The sequence below is a fragment of the Lepidothrix coronata genome, unplaced genomic scaffold (genome assembly GCF_001604755.1).
Source record: "Lepidothrix coronata isolate B3197 unplaced genomic scaffold, Lepidothrix_coronata-1.0 Scaffold7, whole genome shotgun sequence".
Classification (NCBI taxonomy): domain Eukaryota; kingdom Metazoa; phylum Chordata; class Aves; order Passeriformes; family Pipridae; genus Lepidothrix; species Lepidothrix coronata.
The window spans coordinates 9071620-9095383 of NW_016690187.1; the positions used below are offsets into that span (position 1 = coordinate 9071620).

A 23764-nucleotide genomic window follows, 5' to 3' on the forward strand; every position below is an offset into this window, starting at 1 on the left:
ATTTCTTCCGTTCCAATTTTACTTTGGTGAAGGATATTTTATTTTTTATAACCCAAGTCCTATCATTCAATATGGTTTAGATCACTTTTAAAAGGTATTTTATCTTCTCTATGCCTTTCTTTTATATCCTTCCACATTTGACTTAATGTTGCTTTAATTTTCTCTAAACACATTGAACAAGACAATTATTAGATTTTTATTTATCATGACCCCTGATTCTTCAGGGATGGGATTTTTGGCTCAGAGACATCTATTTATTTTACCCACTAGAAATTATACAAGGCCTGTTAAAGGATCAAAAGACAAGCTGAACAGCGGTTGTTGCTTCCACTCTTTGTTGCTACTTGACCTTTCTCCAGGTGGACATATCATTTGATTTTAATTCTTCCCATGTCTTGTGTCAGCTACTCTCTTTGCTCTGTTCCTGTCTCTTTCTCTTGTTTCCTGATGCTGCTTCCAGTGAATTCCCCATTGCTTCCTGTTCTCTCCTCCTTGGCTGGCTAGTGCTGAACTTTCCTCAGATCTTTGTCCCTTCCTCTTGAAACGGAGCCTTTGGATTGCAACCGTCCAGCCTGCTCTTAAAGGAACAGCTTCCAAATAGCTGCTGCCTGAGTATCAGTTGATAAAGAAAAGAACTGTTGCCTTATCTCTACCCTCTTAAGTATTTTTCACGGATGGCTGAGAGACAACAAATAAAACTGGGAGGATTTCAACTACATTGTAAAGATCAGTAAACGAGTAGGCTGCAGATGTTACTGCTCATATATCAGTTGCGGAACTTTTGAGTTACTACCAAAATGCTTAATTGCCTGAGGATGCTGAGAAAGGTTATTACTCTTTAGTTAGTAGGAAAGAAGTCCAAGAAATGTCCTACTAGCTCATCAGACTTTGAGAAAGGGTATAAGAGTCAATCTTGTTATGTCAGGTTGATGACCATTTGAGGTTAGAGATCATCCTTAAATACTCTTTTCCATACAGGTTTTTTTCATGCTTTAATGCTAGTAATTTCAATAGCTGCCAGATAGCTTCTTGAAAGCCTCACCCTTTTTTTGCCCCTCCCTCCTCATGATTCGTCTGGTGGTGTCTGATATAGCCAGCTGTAAGAGCAACATGTGAATAACAGGCATTTAGTGCTGTGTGTAGCAATGGCTTCAAATCCTCATGCATGGCTGCCCTGAACTTCTCCATGGACTGACAAGTACATCTACTAGAAGAGTGGCTCTATTGTGCTAAAAGTCTTACAGAGCAGGATTTGAGGGAAGATTTCACTAGATTGTGAAAAGGTGAGAAGAGATGTGTGCCTAACATGAAAATGGCAATATGGGAATCTACATGTTTTGGAAATACAATAATGGAGGTTATTTCCATATCATGAAGGATGGAAGGTTCAAAGGTTCCCTTTGAACTATTTCTGTGGAGGATGTTCATACGTATTACATAAGAGTACGCATAGACATGCTGTTGCATACTAGATCAGTCCAGTTTTAACCTAAGCGTGCAACATTTGCTTGTACATAGTTTTATATGTGAGGAATTATATCAGACTTGTAATGGTTTCCATTACTTTTTCTTTCTCTTTTGTTCTAACAGCTACTATCAGCACGTTATATTATACATTTATTTTATAATTACACACTTAAACCATATAACAATCATATTTTTGCTTTTGATATTTTCTGACTGATGTTTTACCTTGTAACTTTTATGGGTGTTTTGTTACTTTATAAAACCTTCAGTTAATAAGTATTTATATGCTTGTGAATTGAGTAGTTATGAACTTTCTTAGCAGCATTTCAGCAACTGGTAACTGTATGTAAACAATATTAAATGCAAGTGTATAAAGCTCATGTGATAGCAGAGGAAAATGGAATTTTTTGCTACCTTCTAGATAAGATATATGATATGGAATATTACTTTTTTTTTCAAATATCATAAGTTACAAGCTTGAAAGACTAAAGGATTTAAATATATTCTGTAAATGACAGGTTAATCAGTATAAGAGGAAAATAAAATAATAAAATGGAATTACAATTACTCCTTTTACTCTTTCTCTTCCTTGAAGCATTAAGGCCATAAAATTAGTTTTGTTCTGGTGATGCTGAATCTGTTTACTAATAAACTGCATGAAAGGTTATGAATCACACTTATGAAGCAGAGTATCTTGAGTTGGAAGGTACCCACAAGGATCATTGAGTCCAGCTCTTAAGTGAATGGCCCATATCTTTGAGGGCTAAAGAAGGCCAGCATTCTTTTTTTTTCACAATCATTATTTGTACAGTTCTTGAGAGGTATTTAGAACCAAGATATGTCTTTCCTTGTTGGAAATGAAGCTTGACAAGCACATTGAAACTGTTTTTTAATAAGCACTCAGAAAATAGAATATTTTTTTTGTACATGTGAAGATTTTAGTGTTGTTGGCCAGAATAGGATAAGAAAGTGAAACGAGCAAAGTCCCATCCAGTGCTGTGGAGTAAATTCACTCAGCTGCCACAGGATTCATTCAAGCTGGCTAAGTCTCAGTGCTGTGTTAGGAAAGAGTTAGATGAATGCTATATTTTGCATATTCAGGTTTTATTGTAAATGAAGTCAGAATGCAGCATCACAAAGAAGTTGTGATATGCTCTGATAATTTCCCTACCAGGAGTGATCACAGTATCAGTGCAGAAGGACAAACCAGAGGTTTTCTTTCTATGTCTTCTGGACTCTGACAAAGGGACTAAATTTGTTTCACAAAGCTGAATTGGTTGTAAGACAAGTTGGTTGCTTGTTGATAAATATTAAGTTATTCTATTGGTTTACTGTAGTGTGGTAAAACAGATAAAGAGAAACTTGATATTCTTTAGATTGATTATTATTTACAATATCAAGTTGGTTGACTATGCAAATCTGTGCTAAGCATTGCAGAATGTTAAATCTAATTCTTAATACCCTATTCTGAAAAAGCTTGCTTTGGTAAAGAAAGGTAAGTGCTTTTTACCTTTTCTTTGCTGAATAAAATCCAGTAGCATACTAGGTTCTTTAACCATCTAGGGGGTCTGCTCTGAAACACTGGTCTTTTCTGTTGTTCCAACTTAATTAAGAGAGATTCCTCCCCTCTCCAAATGATACATATGACTAATCCAACCATGATATCAGTGTAAAAATCCTTAGTCTAGAAGCCTTCTTCCCTAGTGAAACAGTAACTCCTATAAGCTTCTAGATAGTAGGACTTTGTGTTAGTGTAACTTAACTGAGGCTGTCCAGTCTTTCCAGCTGTGTGACTGTGTCACCTCTTAACATTCTCTGTACTGCTGAGAGTCACAACATGCACACCTCTATCATATATAACAGAGTCAAAAGGCAGTGGAGCTCCAGGAGATACAGGCAGCACTGGCTGCACAGCGATTCCTCCACTTCTGTGTGATAGGTGCCAGGCTGGGTGCAGGGGTAAATTGGTGCTGAGATCTCCAGGAGCCCCTGCCAGCTCCCTTCTTCCCAGAGCCAGGGGTTTAGATTACCCAGCAGCCCTGCCCCCCCAGAATAACCCTGCTGCTGGTCACCTGACATAGCCATGACATAGGAGCTGTGTTTGACAAGTTTGCAAGCAACGTGCAGCTCAAAACCTACAGATTGGTTACCTTGAGTTAGGCATTAGCTCACTTTCAAAATCTGTATTTCATAGTTTTAATCCAGTTGCTGATGTTCATACAGGCTGTACTGCGTGTTTTCCAGTAGTGTATCAATATCTAGTGTTGAATTGCGTGATTGGTCTAACACATAGTCTGTACATCACTTGTTTTAATTTTGTCTTTTCTTTTCTCTTTTTATTCAGACAGGGGATTTGGCTTCTGTGCAATTAGCCGGAACTCCAAACAGATGGGAGGTCTTGTCTGCAGCTCCTACCACTATAAAGGACGAAGCTGGTAATATAGTACAGATTCCAGGTGCTGCCACAGTAACTTCAAGTGGGCAGTATGTCCTTCCTATTCAGAGTTTGCAAAATCAACAAATCTTTTCTGTTGCACCAGGATCAGATTCGTCGAATGGTACAGTGTCTAACGTACAATACCAAGTAATACCCCAGATCCAGACAGCGGATGGTCAGCAAGTTCAACTTGGCTTTGCAGCCTCTTCTGATAATAGCAGTATAAATCAAGAAAGTGGTCAAATTCAGATCATTCCTGGCTCTAATCAAACCATCATTGCCTCTGGAACATCTTCAGCTAATATTCAGAATATCTTATCTAGTCAGTCTGGTCAAGTCCAGGTTCAGGGAGTTGCAATTGGTGGTTCATCCTACCCTGGCCAAGCACAGGTAGTTGCTAACGTCCCTCTTGGACTGCCAGGAAATATTACTTTTGTACCCATCAATAGTGTCGATCTAGATTCTCTGGGACTTGGCAGTGGTTCTCAAACCATGACAGCAGGCATTAATGCAGATGGGCACTTGATAAATACTGGACAAGCCATGGAGAGTTCAGATACTTCTGAAAGGACTGGTGAGCAAGTTTCTCCTGAAATTACAGAAACCGCGACTGATAATGACTTATTTGTGCCAACGTCATCTTCATCACAATTGCCCGTTACCATAGACAGTTCAAGTATATTGGAACAAAATGCAAATGACTTGACCACAACCAGTGCTCAAGTTCATAGTTCTGATCTTCAGGGAAATTACATCCAAACGTCAGTCTCTGATGACACACAGGCTCAGAATATTCAGGTCTCCACAGCACAGCCAATTGTACAACACATACAGCTACAAGAATCTCAGCAGCCAACCAGTCAAGCCCAGATTGTACAAGGTATTGCGCAACAGACAATCCACGGTGTACAAGCAAGTCAAAGTATTTCTCAACAGGCTCTTCAAAATCTTCAACTACAGCTGAATCCTGGAACTTTTTTAATTCAGGCACAAACAGTGACCCCTTCTGGGCAGATAACCTGGCAGACGTTTCAAGTGCAAGGAGTTCAGAACTTGCAGAACTTGCAAATTCAGAATGCACCTGGTCAACAAATAACTCTGACCCCTGTGCAGACTCTCACTCTTGGCCAAGTTGCAGCAGGTGGGGCGTTGACGTCAACTCCAGTTAGTCTAAGCACTGCTCAATTGCCAAATCTACAGACAGTTACAGTAAACTCTATAGATTCTGCTGGTATTCAGCTGCATCAAGGAGAAAATGCTGGCAGTCCTGCAGGTATTTATTTTATTCTTTTTGCAGAAAATTCTTTTATATTACTGCATGTCGTTGGTTTAAACTGTGATTATCGGAACATAATTGTTTTGCTGTGGAAGCCTACATAATACAGTGGGTTAAGCATAGTGATGATAGGTTTTATTTGAAAGTACTGTTCCATTAGAATGGTAGAACATAGCCCTACTTCACTTCTTTTCATATAAGCTCCTGTAACTCCCAACTGGTCCTATTAGTTAACAGCACTTCAGTGTTTATAGATGGTTACAAGACTTACCATGCAGAAGATCTGCATACTAAATTGAAAGAGGGAAAATCTGGCTTTCAACTGCCACTGTTCTAAGGCATACCCATCATAAGCATACCCATTCTTCCTAGTCCCGAATAGATGAAGTTTCTGTGGAAAATCCAAAGATATCTGTTGATGCAATTTTTTTCCCTTGAAAATTTTCAGACCCCCTGTGGTGCTGTTATTCATTTGCTCTTTTGTTCAACTCATTTCCTGCTGATTTAGTATCAGTGTAACTATGATGTAGGAAGCTCATGTAAGCAGAAGCGAAACAAGCATGTAAATATCGAAATGGAGTCTGTGCTTAAGAACATGTGTGAATTCCAGTACTACTTATTTGCAGTATATTTCAGAATGTACAGTCATGAGTGATAAATTTTCGTATTTTATCTCTGTAAGCAAAGAAGTACTATTTTCTTAAAATAGGTGTTTCTTAATGTGAGAAAAAATAAAAATGCTTGTTTATCTTGGTAAATTTCATACAGTGCATTCCAAATTTCAGGGCATTTTCTGTTTCCAGTGAGAAGGTCTTTGTCTCCATCATACTTTGTTACCTATGCGGACATGGGGTACAGACATCAGTAACAAAAAGCACGTATTGTGCATGTTAATACAGGTAAACTCAGATGTCAGAATCTAAATCTTGGAAAAAGGGCCTGTGGCTAATACCAAATACAAGAAGGTTGAGAACTTATTTCTGAGATTTATGTTTGGTGTGTAGCTAATATTACTGCTTGCGAAGAAATGTAGCAGAAACTTGAGAAGAAAGATAGAAAAGAAAAGGAGAAAGGAAGCAAAAAAAAGACACGTGAAAAAGAAGTTGAGCCTGCTCTGTGCCATGTGTATCACTTTGTCTGTTGATGGTTCTTGAGAATATTTCAATAGTGTTCATAATAAAATGCAAGGGAGTTCCATCAAGGATTCTTTAACTGTATTTTCCTATGAGAAATTTCACATGGGAAGGCAAGAGACTAAATGGGATATATGAAATGTGATTAAATAGACAGAAGTACTAGATGAATAGCAGAAACTATTGCCTGAAGTGAATAGCTATAAATACCTGATTATATTAAAGATAAGGTGGAGATTTATAGTGACATTCTTCCTACTTGTCTAGAAGTAGTAAATGGACTGGAAGGTATTAAAACTACCATCCCCTAAATTTGGGGAGAATGTAGTTGGTCCCTCTTTATGTTAGAAGAAACTCACTTTTTCAAAGTAACAGAAAGCATTGTTCTTCCCCTTCTTGTTTATAACCCCTCACAATATAGTATGGCACCCTTTCTTTTGGTTGAAAAATAAATATGCAGTTAGAAGCAGATAATGAAATTATAAATTTTTTTTAAAGTCAAAAGTATGTTGTTCTTCTGCAAATAAGGAAAATGGTTTAATTTTAAGCAGAATGAGAGAAGTTAAAGGGTGTGAAGCTACTTGATTACTTTTTTTCTGCAAACTAACAACAAACTTTGAAGCAAGACAGAAGAGTTTCCCTGTATTTTCTTCCCTCCTAGCCAGATAATACACTTCCTTTCATAACAAATAGAGTCAGGCTGTAATTTCTGTTTTCATTTAAGGAAATTTTTCTACCTGAGGCAGAAATAGAAAGAACATATTCCTAGTCTTGGGTCAGAGGTGGTTGGTAACTTCCTGAGGTCCAGATAATGTATTTTGCTCTATTAGCAGTGTAGCTGTGAAAACAGTTAGGTTTTAGATTTTGGTTGTTACAGGCCTTTGTGTGAGAGGTGTTCTTCCAAGGCTCACTTCCCAGGTAAGTTGCAGGGGACATCTTTACTGTACTCATGAATGTGTGAGAGATTAAAAATGTCTATACCTAGGTCCTACATTTTATTTGCATAATGGAAAGCCACCAGAACCCTAATACAAAGCCAACAGCTCTGTCCAGTAAATGTACAGTTTTCTTTGAAAAATGCCCAGTAATTATTTTTCTACCAAAATGTCCACTTTACCGGGCATACATATGCAGAGACTTCCATTGCACTGAATTTCTCCTGAAAAGTCTTGGCTGAGCGTTTTTTAATCTTCAAATGTTTATTAGAGCTCGTATTCCTCATTGTGCTTAGTGTTGTCTTGTGGTGGCAAAGGGAAGGGTATTGGTTAGTCATAGCTGAAACTCTCTTCAGCATTGCTTTTCTAACAAAACCTGTATCAAATAGTATCTACATGTTAAACACTGGCATAGAGATATCTTTCTCACCTGTGTTTTGGCTTCAGTCTTTTGATCTTGAGAGGAAATTAAACCTGAGAAAGCTCTCTAGCAGTCTACTCCTTTTGTTGGCAGTTTGTAATAAGATACTGTGTTGTATGTAACAAAAAGAGCGATTACATGCACAGTTCACATTACTCGTTAGTGACTTACTTCTTCAAGAAAGGTTTTTCAGCATGTTTATCTTGATTTTTTTCTTCAAACATTTAATATAAAGTAGTGTTTCTTTTTGAAAAATATTGGGTACTGAAATGTACCAACATGGTTTTCGTATTTCTGATCCTGTAAGTTTTGTCATATGGGAGGAATTTGTAAGTTTTTGGATTCCCGCCTGCACTGCCCTTTCTCCCTCTGCCATTGTCTGGACAAAGGAAACTTACTGTGTCAATCAAAATCTAATCATAATAGCATCTCAGCTAATTTATTAATGTACTGAATCACAGTTTTGGATTGGTTATTTCCTGGAAAAAAAAAGCAATTTTACCAGCTCTTATATAGGTTGCTTAACGTTTTATAGGATGCTGGATACATTTTTTTATATATACTTCTTTTGACTATTCCAGTACCATCTGAAGAAACTAGAAATTACCTGAAAGAAAGTAGCATTGGCTTGAGAATGGACTTTGCTACTTATCAGCCCAGACACGCTCACCTGGAAGATTCATTTATTTAAATAGAAAAAACCCTCTACAAACAGTTTTCCAGATTGGTCTACAGCTGGAATCAAGTCAAAGGGATTCCTTTCAAGAGTTGACTCAAAGTGTCACTGCAAAACTGGGGTCTGCATTTCTACATCTTTCTTCCCAGCTCCTCCTCTGCAAGAGTGTACACAGCTCCTTGTCGGACTCATCTGCCTGCTGCCATTGAACTTGCAGTCAGGGCTGTTGGTCAGCTTACACCAGTTGATAATGAGTGGGAGTGGTTGGCTGTTTGTGGTGGCGACTTCATTCCATTCCTGCCAGATATCTTATGCTGGAGTAATTTAGCTACTCTAAATTTGGCCAAAAATTGCCTGACAATTTTCAAGGTAAATAGTTGCCCAGGTGACAATTGATCTTTCATCTGCTGGTATCTTGTGAGGCTTTGGTCTAACATCTGTTTCATAAAACAGTCTAAACTCCCAAACAAGCAAAATTGAAACAACCATCCCTGCAAGTAAAACTGTGAATGCTCCATTTTTAATGTTTTAATACTTCTGATGAGATAGCTATGCTTTAAGTAGTGTTCTGCACTTTCTTCTGGCATTTAGAACTTTTTAAAAAGTTTTGGCTGGTTTTCAGTATTACACAACTTAGTTTTTTCTCTTCCTTTCTAAGTTCCAGTTTTTAGCCTTGTTAATTTTAATTTCAGTTATGCAGGTTTTCCTTCTAAGGCATTCTTTATACCAAGCTTTTGAGACAAGGGCACGTTATTATTATGAAATTAAATCTGATTTTAAAAAGTCTTGTGAAATGCATGAAGTAAACTGAAACAATGATGTTGAGTAAATATTTTCATCTCACAACATCTGTTTAGGGCTATCCAATTTTCATTTGAGGCATTTAGTTTGCATGTTGTAGAATCAAAACAGTTAAAAACAATTCCCCTACTGTTTTATTTTTTATATGAAAATTAAAATTGGAAACTGATGTATTTAAGTTAGTGCGGGAATTAGAGCTATTTATGTACCAATCTTGTGTAAATAGTTTGCTTACAGCATGCTTAAATTACATTCCTTATTTTAGCATCATTTTCAAAGGAAATTAATAAATTGTGGAAGAATTAGATGATCATGCTGTATGTGTTTCAGAATCGTGCTTATAACAGCACATAGTAAATTATCTCAATTCAAGTGTAAGAAAGTTAGCAGAACTGTGGTTAGTCTGGATAATTTTTTAATGCAAATCTATTGCTGTGGAGTAGAATTACATTTTTTTTTCAAATTCTTGAAAAGATTGAATTGTTGCATCCTTCCTGTTCTGTGCTTCATGTGCTATTCTGATCTATGTTCCAAAACAGCTCAGTCTTCCTCAATTTTCTTACAGCCCCTAGTGGTAAGGTGAAACTTTGTTGCACATATGTACCTCAGTAAACATCTGTCATGAATGCCAAGTGTCTGGGGGTGCAGCTTAGATTCTCGATGTTAAGGACGATAGCCTGAGTTATCTTAGTCTCAGATATCCTCAGGATGTTCACAAAAGAATATATTATCCAGTTTCAGGTGCTCGTTTCTCTTTCATTTTTCAAATACTCTTTCTGCAAATACTCCTGAAGCAAAAGGAAAACTCTCATACACCTGTAGAAGTGTGCAGCACGTATCCATGAAGTGAAAGAGGGAAGGGATTTTATTTCAGTACTGCATCAACTTAAAAAGGGCTAGAAACTCATCTTCTGTCTTTTTGCAGTCTCAACACTTTAGGTCCATTGTTTCAGGTTCTGTACAGTTTTCTTGCCTTTGGAACCTCCTGGCATGATCACATACTTTGGTTCTGATCTCTCAGATCAGAACAAAACTTATCAGTGCATCTGGTTCGTAAAAAGTATCTGAAGTTTCTTCCAAGGGCAATGGCAGTCTTTTCATAATACCAGGAATGCTCACCAGGATCCTAGCTGTGATTGCTCTCTTGAAGATCAGGCTGGGTTGTTGGTGGGTTGTCTTTCACTGCTTGGAGAAGGCACAATTTTTTTTCAAAAGGTAGTAATTTCTAAGGACAAAAGGAGATAAGAACAGACGTCAGTGACATGTTCTTGTAATTTGTCATATAGAAATGATAGTTCTCAATCTGCATCTAAACTTCATGTCAGTCTTTAATTCATGTATTCCACATATGTTTTGTACTTCATTTAATCAAAATGTTTTCCTTTATCCTAATAAGTCACTTGCTGTGCAGAACTCTCAAGTATATTATATCAACAACGGTGTCATCATTGATTAAAAAAAAATTTACTTTTTAGTCTAATTGTTCACATAATCCCATTTTGAGTGGCATTAATTCTTTCCTTACTTCTTTGAGTCTTTGATTACCCTCTTTCAGTATTATCACAGTACTAGCTTTTTTCTAACCCACTGGAGCATTCACATGGTCAAAGGCTTACAGCATTAAAACCACAGAGAGCTCTTCAGCCTTCTCTTAAAAGTGTTGAATGAAAATTATCCTAATCTGTTGATTTATTAAGTGTTTACTTCAGTATCTGTTTTTACATCTTCCTGACTTGTTGTCAGTGGGAAGCTTTTCATTCTCATCTAGTGATAGAACCATTGTTTGACTTCGCCTAAATACAGAACAGAAACACTTGCTGAACAGTTCTGTCTTCCTGAATTACTGCTGACAGTTCTGTTTGGCCCTAGTAGCAGTCTGATACTCTTCTGTGTTGAAATAGTTGATCCTGCTGATCTGTCCTCTTGCTTTCCTTACATATTTATGGAGTTCATGGCTTCTGTGTCAAGCATGATTGACTTCTTCCCCCTTTTTAGTTAATCCCTGCTTATATTTTCAACTGTGAGAAAACCAGAAAAAGTAAGGGCATGCTACAGCAGGCATTACTGTCTGTAAGAATCCAAAATCTTGAGGATCTGTAGATAGCACATCTCAAGGGAGTACAGTTAATGTAGGGGAAGTAACTGTTCTTTGACGCATAATGTGTGTTGTGGTAGCACTGGCTTAAGTGCTTTCGTGATTCAAATTCTTAAATAATTGGCTTAGAATATTGTATAGGATCACTTGGAGATACAGTTTGTGGCATTTCTTGCAAGGAAAAAAATCTCTAGTTCTGTTTTTAATCATTTTGCTGGTACTGCTTGAATATTCAACACTGTGAGGTCCTGCTCCTAGACTTGTACACAACAGTTGTTTTTCCTCAGAAAATTAAAATCTGATTTAGAGCTATTGAATCTAGTTGACAGTCTGTCTTCTGAGTTGAGGTTCACCAGTATTTCAAGAAGACAATCTGTAGTGTATCTTATGTTGCCTTGTAATTTATTGTGTAATAAAAATGCCTAAATTTACACTTAAGTTTTGGGGGGCAAATCAGAGTAAAAATCATTAACTCTGGTCAGTTTCCCATCTGAAAGACTTGCACAGCTGATCAACTAGTAGAGAGAGTTTAATTTAGATAGTTTAATTTAGAAAGTTTAGTTTAGATGGGAATGAACAAGGATAGTGTCTTAAGAAATTTGACCATCTTTATTAAAGCTTCCTCATATCTAGAGATTAAGGCAAGATGAGTCAAGGTACTGAGGGAATGTGGGTTGCACTGTAGAGAAAACAAAACAAAATTAACAAGAGAAGACAGAAAGGAAATGGGAATTCACATTTGTTTTCTTGGGAGAGGTAGGAAGAGAAGCCTCTATTCGGAAAAATAAATGAATAGACATGTCTGATTACAAGATGTTGAAATGGCAGACAGTCAATTTGTGATGCTGTGAGGAAATTGGTGTGAAGGTATGTGCAGTGCTGCTGCAAATCTGTTTTCAGTTGAAAGACCGTATTTCTGCTTTTCCAATCAGGAACTTGTAAAGCTTCGCTGAATAAAAAGGCTACCTTTGGAACAAAATTGTACACCAAGATCCCAATTTCCATCTGTTAGAGAAAAGTAAAACCTAAAACAAATCTAGAATGCTAAATAGGAAGAAGAATTTGAACAGAATATATGAGTTTCAGAATCTGTTGGCAGTTTAAAACAGCATCTCTGTCTAAATTTCATCTTCATACTTACCTAATAATAAGTCTTGAATTTAATTAAGAAGTAATAACATATAGAAATTTGAAGGCATGGAAATAAAATAGTAGTAAAGAAAATGTAACCTTCATTTAGCCTATGTCTAAGTGGTAGAAGACAAAAAGTTGTCTCAAATTTACTAGTGTCATTTACTACTAGTCAGCTTGTCATGACTTTAGGGATTATGTAAATTCTTTTAGTTCCGTTTTTTTGCAGAATATGTGTAAAACCTGTCAGTTGAGGCTGAATTAGAACAGAACACATCTAGAAGAACACGAAGAGAGAAATGCAGTCTTTGATATCTACATGAATTTGCATAATCTCAAATTCCATTGCATTGGAGAAGACTTAATCTTTTAGTCTTCTCCATGGTTTGCCCTTTCAACACCTTCATGAGTGGCATGCCCTCCTCCCTCCAAAAATTAGTCACAGAATTTTACTTTATCTCTTGCAATAATATAAAACCTACTTGGAGGGCAACAGACGCATCGGTTCCAAGTACCTCATTTAAGGCAATTAAGGCACATTCACTATGAGTTTTGATGCAATCCACTCTCTGCTATACTTTATCCTGGAGAGGCTAGATAAACACTTAATCTATTGATGTTTCTTTTAATTGTTTTTTATTTAAAGTATACTCTACATAATTAAGTATTAAGAAGTCCTGTCTGTATATTGGCAGTTTACGTTGTACTTTTCTGTGTGCCTGGAGTAGAAGATAGTCCTTCTGAGGATTAACTAAAGCAATAGCTAGACTTTCTGTCTTACCAAGATAACCAGGAAACACAGCACAAAATTACAAACACAGTACTACTTAGCCTTCATTTCAGTTTTGCATTTTTTGAAATAATAGTATTAAGTATTGTATGCCTATGTAAATTGTTATTTTCTCCAGTTCCTCAACTGTTAGGAGTGCTTTGTCTGTCCCTCTTTTTTTTGGTCCAAATAAATGTCTTAATTATGCCTCTACCATTATAAAGCTATCAGGAGTCTTTGTGCTGCTGCAATAATGGTGGTGGTTGGGAGAGACTGGGAATAGAGACATACTGATGGAAAAGGGAAAGGAACTCATGATGAAAGTTTGTGAAATGAAACAAACACTGCATAGAAGAAGGTGTAAAGTCATGGATACTAGCATGCAGTAATAGACTTTCTGGGCATGCTTCTATTTTTAGGTGTATCTCTCTTACTGGAGTGTGACTTTGGAAGGTCAGTATAATAGGAGAAATCATATGTTATATGGAATGTTTGACTTCAGTAGTGGAGTTGGGTCTTGGGAGCACAGATCCATACCCTAATTTGATCCATTCATCTTTGCTAGGACATACCTCTTTCAAATTATATATATGCAGTGTTAAGTGGGCTCAGCTACTGACTTTGCAAACACACTAAATGTCAAAGTCTAATGTTAGTGAGATCATACTGAAATTACTTCTTAATACAGTGTGTTATTTTATTAACAGTACTTTAATTCTTATTTTGAATAAAAACAATTTATACAGTGTATGCTTTGTAGAACCTTTGATTGGTAAAAGAATTTTGAGTATGGTGTGTAATGTATCCAGTCCAAATGAACTGCTTGGAGACTTGCATTGGGCTGTGCTGGCAGCCTTGCTGCTTTGCTGTATTTAAATTCCTATTATGTGCCCTTTTGCATAAGAGTGGAGCAGACTTTTGTTTTTTTCTAAAGTTCCTCTAAGTGAATGTATTAGTATACTTGATAGTATCCAATTTGAAAGATAATTCTATAAATTTTTTGATGTATACTGTTTTAATATTTGCTTATGTAAAATTAATTCTATATATATAAATTGTTACAGATAATTACTTCATAGGTGAGTCTCAGAAAATTACTTAATTTGGTAGGAAAGATAGTTTCATGCAGAAGATAGGCTCATGCAGAAGACCAGAAGTCACCACAGGTTTTCTATGTCTTCAGGTGAAAGATTTGTTATGATGCTGTCTGAAATTGTGAACTTGTTATGGTAACAGTGAAGAAGCTTAGTGTGCAGGTGACTTTGAACAAGCTTACCACAGTAGTGCCGCATGTGTACAAGAGTCAGCAAAACTGAGTGTGCTAGCTCCTGGATTCCCACAGCCAGAGCCTATCATATTCATGCAAACTTAGTTTTGGCATTGACTTTTGCAGCCAAACCAGATAAATATTCTAGACATCAAGCAAATTTTTGTGACAAATTTTAGAGACAAATCCTTTGTCTCTAAACAGATGAATGCTGGAGATGATTTTGAAGGTAGACCCCATAACTATTACTCTTTATGTATTTTATCATCAATTTCTTTCTTAATCTCTACTGGGACAAGAGGCTCTTTATGATATGACCCAACTCATTTTTTCTCATATTTTATCATGCAATCTGTGTGGTGTGATCTTCATTACACAGATAATGGCTGATGCACTGACTCCCAGAAAGAACTTAAGAGTGACCACAATGCTCAGTTAAAATTTCAGTGCTTAAGGATAAAAATCTTTATGATAATTGAGTTTTTTCCCTAGAGACAGTAGTTTCTTGAACATGTCCAGAAAGATACACAGCCTTTAGTTTGAAACTTCAACAAAATTTAAAGAAAAAAAAAAAACCTACAAAAATCATGGTGGTTTGCTTATTAGTTTGTGCTAGTGACTAATCATTTTCATAGAAAAAATACAAAGTAAGTTACTCTACTGAACTGAACAAGAGGTTGGGGTTCAGCTTTCTAAAATTATGTATCTAAACTGTCTTTTTTTGGAATCCAGACTTTAAGCTCATTGGGAATACAGAATAGTGTTTGAGGGGAAAAGTGTTCCTATTAAAATGTAAATTTGTTAAAATAGTTGTTGTTGTGATGCTGTAATTAGTTCTTGGATTAGATTGAATGAATGCTCTGTAGGGAGAGGGTACACATACTTGCAAACATCCATCCTCTGAGGAATAACTAGGAGCTTTATTGCATCCATGAAACTGCTAAGACCTATTTTGACTACTGGCACATGAAAATGTTGAAGTGGTTTGTGAGCTGCTTACCTCTGTCTAATGCTGAATAACATTCTTCCCTAAATATTTTCTTCTCTGTATATTGTGGAAAAGACATAAATTTCAGGTGAGAAGGGGAAAATGGAACGAAGATATAAATTTGTTTTCCTTAGGTATCTCAGTCTTTCTCAGGCCAAAGCCTTTTATTAGATTGATTTCTCATTTTACTTTATATATCATTGTGCATACTGAAAACTTCTGAAGACCACTGAGAAAGGCTGTTTCTACTGCATGTGACACTAATTGAGAAATTCTGTGGAAAGAGAAATGGCTACTCAGGGTCATTTGAAACGTGTTTACATTTTTTCAACCTCTGTCCAACCTCTTGTTCCTCAGTTTTTCCCAAGTTTCAAGCAAGCAATATTCTCCTGGTGGCATCGTTCCTCACCAAGAACAGTTCAGACTTAAACTTTAATACTTCGTTATAGCTTGCCTTTAACTTTGAAATGTGCAGTAAGATAAACTTTTTAAATACATTACAGGTTACAAGGGCACAGAAGCAATGTCAGTATGCACTAAAGGACGTTGACTTCTGACTGACACAGTGCTCTTAAGAGTAAAAAGATTTGATCATTATGGTTTCCTTCTCTCTAATGGGCTACTTATGGATCTGTGTTTGTTCTTTTCCTCAGATATTAGGATTAAAGAAGAGGATCCTGATCCAGAAGAGTGGCAACTCAGTGGTGATTCTACACTGAATACCAATGATCTAACACATTTGAGAGTACAGGTTGTAGATGAGGAAGGGGACCAACCACATCAAGAGGGAAAAAGACTGCGACGAGTAGCATGCACATGTCCCAACTGCAAAGAAGGTGGTGGAAGGTATGTAATGTCCTAAAATGCATATAATGATGAAAAACGAACAAAGGGTGAGGAAAAAAAGGAGCCTTTGTTAAAAGCAGTTGTCTGCAGTGAGAGGAAACTAAAGCCTCATGCAAAAGAGCTTATGCAATAAAGGACTACCACTTTTATTTATGGGTTTGCAGATGGACAGGCAGATTATTCCATCCTTTCTGAGTTACTCCACTGAGATTAGTTGAAAAAGTCTGGAGTTAGATGTCACCTAGTAAAACTGAGGGAGATAGAACATTGCCCTAAATAATATGAAAATGAAATATTTTGGAATATGCACATCTGTGATTGGCTTCCTATCATATGTCAAGGACTTGATTAAATCCTGTGTTCCTGCATTTCCTCAGTGATTGAGCATTTTTTCCCCACAGTTTGATTGCTTTAGAGTGTTACAAAAATACAGTTATCCTAGTTTTCTTAGTCACTGGTTGCCTAGGAAAAACAAAGTTTGTATAATAACTCTGAATACCAAATTTTGAATTGTCCAATTCCTTTCAATCAAAGTTAGTGGTGATTTAACTAACAAAGAGGTAGTAAGTTCCAACTCATAATACTTCAGTGTTGCATTGGAAGCCATGTTTTATTGTGCATCTCATTAAAGTATTATTCAGGGTTTTTTTATTATAAAGATTTTATTCTGCTCCAAAATACTTCATTTTAAACATCTCAATTATGGATATAAGAGGGGAAGTGGGGATAATAAGCTACCTTTTGCAAGTGAAAATATTTAGGTGTGTTTGTTCTTGGCAGAATTGTGCAAGGACTTCTTTCCAATACACTAAAATTTTTACATTTTGATAGTAGTTTCTTTTCTAAAATAGAAGTCTTTATTTATTTGGGAACTGTAGTGCAAATTACTAAAATCTCTTTAAAGAACCTGTCAGTGTCCAGTGGCACTAAGAGTTCTAATAGTATTGGCTGAATTATGTCTATTGTCCAGTCTCTTGTGTGTTCTTGCTGAATATCCTAGATACCTTCCTTGCAAGCACAGAAAGGTAATATCTTAGGCAGCCATGCCAAGTAAGTTTTAAGTGTTTAAGACAGAAACGCTTTCATACATTTACATCACAAACGAAGCTAGTGAAAATATTTGTGGGTTATACAGCATCTTTGTCCATCAGTGTCCTCTTGTTAAATTTCTGTGGGTACTTCACTGCAACATGGCACAGACATTTCTAAGTTCTTGGTGAACTTTGGCTCTGCCATGAAGATCTGCCAAAAGTACACCCTGGGTTGAGATTTGTTTTAATTAGGGAAAAACCTCTGAAAATGTGATTTGCACTGCCTGTGCTCCCAGGAGAGATTTCACATGCTTCATCTTCCTCATGCCCTATTCCAAACTACAGTGGCTTTAATTTAGAAATTTGTACTGCAAAATCCTCTTCCTCCTGAGTGGAGTTGCTGTAACACAAAAAAGTTGAAGCCCAAGAGGGAATCTTTTTGAGAGATGGTTTTGATGAAGTCTGGAGAAGGGTGTGGTCTGATTGAAACTCAGATGTGCAAAACTCAGATGAGAGATAACAGCTAGGACAGTTTAGTTAGATGAGAATCTGAAATCCATTGTAAAGGAGGGCCTGGGCACATCAAATGTACAAAGCAACTAGGAAAAGTAGGACAAGGAGTCAGGATGTGAGAGGAATTAGAACTGGAATAGAATGAAGGAGACACTGGTAGGGAAACAGAAAAAGACTGAAAATGCTTACAGTTGCTAGAGCAACTTTAGAATTCCTTTAGAGTCTAGGAAAAAGGAGTAAGCCCACTTGGAGGAATTTTTGAGCACTGATCATGTTCTGTAGCTGCTACAGTTACTTGTTTAGTGCTGTAATGCTGAGTTTTGATTTGTCTTTCAACTCTGATGATTTGCAGAGTTTCATATAATAGGACATTTGTTTTTGTAAATTTATTCCAATAGCATTCACAATTCTTAAAATGATGTTAAAGATACAAATTGAAAATTGAGCGAATGCTGATGTTAAGATATCCTGGGCAACTTTAATCCCTTGTGCATATACATTATCACTTAGTTTCTATTTACATGACTGCATACTATTTTTTTCATATGATCCCAGTGCCATTCAGTGGATGGGATGGATGATGCACAGGGAGTGAGTGAATCAGGGCTGTGTAATGATTGTCACCTGCTTCACTTATTGCAGAAATTGGGAGGCGTTTAGGGAATGAGATACGGGACTGCAGCAACAGGGCTCTGAAGTTTTGGAGGTGTTTGTCTATCCACCCCACCTTGTCCACTGCAGAAGTACTGAATTCATTCCTGTAAAGAAGTCGATTGAGCTGAATTGTGAACATCTACAGTACTCTAAGAAAATATGCTTCTGCTATATTGAACTTGACACCTCAAGCTGGTGGGTGTTTGACAATTTTGGCCTTAATCTCTTTCTACCTCTTATCTGGATGTACAAAGTGATTGTACTAGTTCAAGTTCACTACACAGGAGTGTTACAAGATGATAAATCCATTAATGTTTGTGAATTGCTTAGATACTGTGAGAGAGTATTGTCAGTACCCATGGCAAGGAAAAAAAACCCTGGAGAAATGAATAATTCTGTATTTAACATAGTACTTAAATAATATGTTACCAGTAAGACAAGAAAAGCACATTAAATTGGTATAAAAAAATAGTGTTTCACTCAATTAATATTATTGCTCCTGTGCACTAAGTGGAGTAGGAGAAGGTAGTACATGGCTTCACATACAGACTTCATCATAATTTCATCTATTGTATAGCCTTAGTTTTTGTATTTCTTGCATTTTGTATTTTCTGGATGCAAAGGGGAGTTGAGAGGTTCTTTCTGGGTTTTGTTGTTGGCCTTTTGGGAGGTTTTTTGACTCTTGATACAAGAACTGGGACTACATTGCAGTCTTCAGATTTGTACCAGTTCTTTGAAATGGGAAGCCTATTATCTTTACCTTACTTGGCAGGAGGGAAGGTAGGAAAGGAAGAGTATGGTATGTAAATCACCACTATATAGCCTCAAGCTTATGTAGTAATTGGGGAATAAGCAAGTGGGCAGAGAGAGAGACATACCTCAAAGGATGACTCTGATTTCAAACAGGCTGTATGAGGCTTTTAGTTAGGGTGTCTCAACTTGGGTAGCAAGTGCAGCCTCCTTTCAGTTACATCTAGAGATTTTACCCTCCTCTCAATTTACATCTGGAATTAGATTCAGATGTACCTACTCCTGTCTGGATCTATAGAGGAACAGTGCTTCTGAGTATGCTTTCAGGTACGTAACTCTAAAATACACACTCTTAAAATAACGAAAAAGTGTATGTTTTACCTTTGAAATACTTGATGTTCTTCTTGGAAATACTGCTGAACATAGTCTAGTTTCTCAGTGAATGAAGGTGTTTCCTGCTGAAATTGTTGCAGTCTGTCTGGTTACTGAGAAACTTGGTTTCCAATCTCTGTAAAGCTAAAATGTATTATGAAAATACTTAAATATTAATTGATTTTAAGACTCCAGTCAAGGAGTAGGCCTGAGTCGCATCCTTTTACTCAGTGATAATGGTTATTGGCCAGTGCAGCAAGAAAGGCCTCTTAGCATGATGTGTTAGGGCATAGTGCCAGGCTGTCACAGCTGTGAAGTGTCCAGACAGATTTTGGCTCCTATCCTGTCAGTTTAGAGCACACATGAAGCAAACATGCAGATGGCTATATGAAGCTGTGTAGAATAAATACACTTAGTAATTCACAGTAGTCATGCAGGTTTCATTCTGGGGATCCCTAACTTTGAACTTTGGAATCTGCTAAGGAATTCTGTCACCAATTAGGTGAGGTGCTTAGAATTACATATTCTACACCACCTATGCACAGGAAGCTGATCATGAGTTGAACCTTGGTTTCCTTCAGTCTAGACTAAAGGTGCAATGAAGAAACTTCAAATGATTGGGAATTTTGATGTGATTTCATTTAGTTTATATTCTGTATCATGCCAAGTTACAAAATATTTGTACTGATTACTATGGAAAGGAAAACTATGGTATATTTGGAGATGGTGTGATGATGAAATATCAAATACAAAGAGATATTCTTTATACAGAAATACATTCTCAAATGCAGAAATATATTCTGTTTTACTGAGTACAGACTGAGCGCTTCTTAGGGCTACATGGAGTTGGACAGGCAACTAAAAACACAGAATAGTGGGATCCTGTGGAGAATTCTTTCAGTTACCAAGACTGCATAATGGAGAAAAGTTCCCTGGCTGTTCCTTTGCCTTGCACTGCAATTGCCAAATGCATTTAGCCACTGAACAAGAAGACCTGAAGAAGAGCTGTCTAGAACTGAGTCATTAGATAAAGGTGAATGTAGATCCTGAGAGCAGTGGAACTGGTTATAGTGAGGCAAATGGAGGAATGCGGAAAATTTTGTCCTTGGAATCTGGGAAGCTGGGTGCTTTGGGCCCATAGATGAATGCCCCTGGAACTGCTACAGGTACAGTGAGTTTTGTGTGGTAGCCTAGCCATCTTTAGAGGCTGAGAAACTAGAAAAGAAGAGGAGCAATCTAAAGACATTTTGCTGAATGCCTTCGAGATTGACTGAATGTTCAAAACTTGTGAGTATTGAACTTTTGTGTAGGTGGCATATAATGCCTGATGTTACAGTTAATTTTGCTTTTTAATCTTGGTTTGAGGGAAGGCCACAGAAGAGTGTAAAGCTGACAGTTTAGATTTAGCAAAGGTTACCAAAAATGGATGTTTCAGCTGAGGTAGGAGATGTAAAAAAGGCAATATTTGTCCTACCCAAAAGAAGTGGTGATCTTTCAGGACATTTGAAAAAGGTAAATCAAGGCGAAAATACTATTGCCAAAACTAATAATGAGGAAAGAGTTTAAGATGTCAGGTCAGGTGTCAGAGAATTTTTTGCATGAAATTTATAGAGAAGCTGGATAAAATAGGCAGATGAACTTTCTTTGAGGCTGAGGATTGAGTGGTAGCCATAAACCCAACAAAATTAGATAGATAAGCAGAATCTCTTCTGTCACTGTGTCCTAGGCTCATATGATTCTCCTGCGACAACAGCAGAGTCAAAAGCCTTCTGGACTCTGCTTCTACTGCATTTGAATTTTTTCTGAAGTCAAAACATATATTGTCATGACAAATAATTAGTAGGTAAAAGTGATATTTTTTTCTTCTGAAACAAAATTACTAATGAAGTACTATGAAGATTGCTCTATATTGAGAAGTCTTAAATACATTTTGTAGGACTTGATGGGATTTTATCTCCTTACTGTGCTGGGCTATCTGGAGTGGTTTAGGTACATATGCGCTTAGGTTGGAATTCCCTTAGTTTCTGTTCATGTCTGGAAATGCTTGCTAGGTCCTTGAAGTGTGTATGCACTTTACCCTGAACCCTCATTAGATGTAAACCAGAATTGTTCTGAATGCAGGGATGAGAATCTAGGTTTAACAGTTACTTGGCAAATCCTTCAGCCACCGGACAGTTAAACAGAAGCTTAGCACACAATTTAAGGGAAAAAAATTGACCTGGGGAGGCAACTGAAAATTGTATAATCAGTCATGGAGGATGGAGCACCCAAGACTGTGATTTCAGAATCCACTTAAGATGTTCTGAGTTAACGTTGCTGATGAATAAGGTGGCCTGATGCTTGGCTGCATTTTCCAATCTCCTCCCTTGTACCAGCATTTACCATTCATATAGCTGCGTTGTCAGCCAGACCTATTCCCTGAAGTGCTTCTTTCAGCAGTAGCAAACACTTAAATTGACTAAAATCAATCATGATGCCCTGCACTGGCCAGACTGATCTCTTTCTCTAAGTCTTCAGAGGCTCTTATCTCTCGTGGTTTTATTAAAAAAAAATTAGACTTTTGTGTCAGGTGCTCCCCCTGAATCAATCACCTGCCATTTTGGTGAGGCAGCATCTTAAAATAATCGTCAAGCTGACTAGTTTGAGTTATAGTATCTGTGAATTCTGTGTTCATTGTGATGGATTTTTATTTTCTTTTTCCTGAAATGTGAAAGAATTAATTTAAATGTCAGCAAGATTAGCTTCCACCCATTTTAGTGAATATACTCAGATTATTATGCTTGTCTTCAAACCCTAAACTGCTTCTCAGGTTTCCCCAAGATGCCAAAAGTCCCATCTGTTCTCTTCCCAGTTGCCAAAATCTCCAGTGTCCATTTTGGCAGTTGCAGTAATTTGTGTTTTTCCTTGCCAAAACTATCTTTGGTATGGTAAAAACTGAAACTGGGAGAAATTTAAAATATGGGCACTTCAGCATCAAAATGGTGTGAACTGCTGTAATGACTGTATTTCCAACTTCATACACATGTATGCTTCCTAAAGATTATGCTTCTATCACGTAAATTTTACACATAGTTGAAACTGAATTTATAGTTTATTGCAGAGTTGGGGGATAGCATTATAGGATTTATGTCCAGCTTCTTCTGGAGTGTACTGGACTTGGACTGTGTTTGAAACAAAAACAGAAAGCTGCTTATGTTGGTTTGCAGATCTCTTGTGGTGTGTGTAGCCCTGTGTATATACGTAACCAGTATTTAGGAGGAAGGTATTAGAATGAATAACTTTTTTTTTTTTTTTTTTTTAATGCAGAGGCTCCAACTTGGGAAAAAAGAAGCAACACATTTGTCACATACCAGGATGTGGCAAAGTATATGGGAAAACTTCACATTTGAGAGCTCATCTCCGCTGGCATTCTGGAGAGCGTCCATTTGTTTGTAACTGGATGTTCTGTGGCAAAAGGTTCACTCGCAGTGATGAGCTTCAGCGACACCGAAGAACGCACACAGGTTTCAGTCTTTGGTTCTGGTGTATTTTACTGCAGGAATGTTATTGAGAGAGCTTTGGTAAATAACTTTTAAGAGGAGAACATATCTTTGAAATGGATTAATTTTAATGCAATGTGACTTTTCTAAAATCAGCTAGTAGTTCATTGCTGTTAATACACTTTAAAATCTTTGGTAGGTCTGAGGAGAAAACAGCTACCTCTTGATTCAGAACTGACATTTAAGCTAATGCTTAATATAGTTTAATCAGAATACTTTGATTCAGGTTCAGCAGTGCATGTCATTGTTTGAACCAGATTAGAACTGTTGTTCCAGCTCAAAACTTCAATAATTTTCCCTTATTTTAAAAAAGAAAAATAAAAATAGAGGACTAGATGGCCAGGAGATTAGATATCATTCACAAAATCAAGGAAGAGCATGTGATGGTGGTTCATTCTGCATCTTTTAGTTTCATGGTTAGACCACCCTTTAGGAACTCCAGGTTCACATTTCTTCTTTTGTCTAATATAAAGAAAAGAAATAATTCTAGATATTCCACCTTTCCAGAGAAGTTAGTTTCAAATCTGTTGTCTGTTTTACCTATTTTCCTACAAACTGCATTCTACAGGATGCTTGCCTTTTAAGATTATAGTATTTGAAAAACCTCATGACCATAGATAAGTAATTTATGTGCTTATCAGCATTTGCATTGCTTAGAAAAAT

At 36.9% G+C, this 23764-nt stretch overlaps 1 protein-coding gene across 2 annotated transcripts in view; it reads left to right on the plus strand.

The window, feature by feature from the left end:
* The window catches only part of SP3 (Sp3 transcription factor), a 34441-nt gene that overhangs the window by 7404 nt on the left and 3273 nt on the right, over window positions 1–23764 (plus strand). Inside the window, exons 4-7 of one of the 2 annotated variants that reach the window (XM_017837771.1) lie at window positions 3812–3902; window positions 4008–5177; window positions 16050–16242; window positions 22869–23065. In XM_017837771.1, the coding sequence (XP_017693260.1) occupies window positions 3812–3902; window positions 4008–5177; window positions 16050–16242; window positions 22869–23065 (1651 nt within the window). Of the gene's footprint in view, window positions 1–3811; window positions 5178–16049; window positions 16243–22868; window positions 23066–23764 lie in introns of both variants that reach the window. The other variant, XM_017837763.1, reaches the window with a different exon arrangement.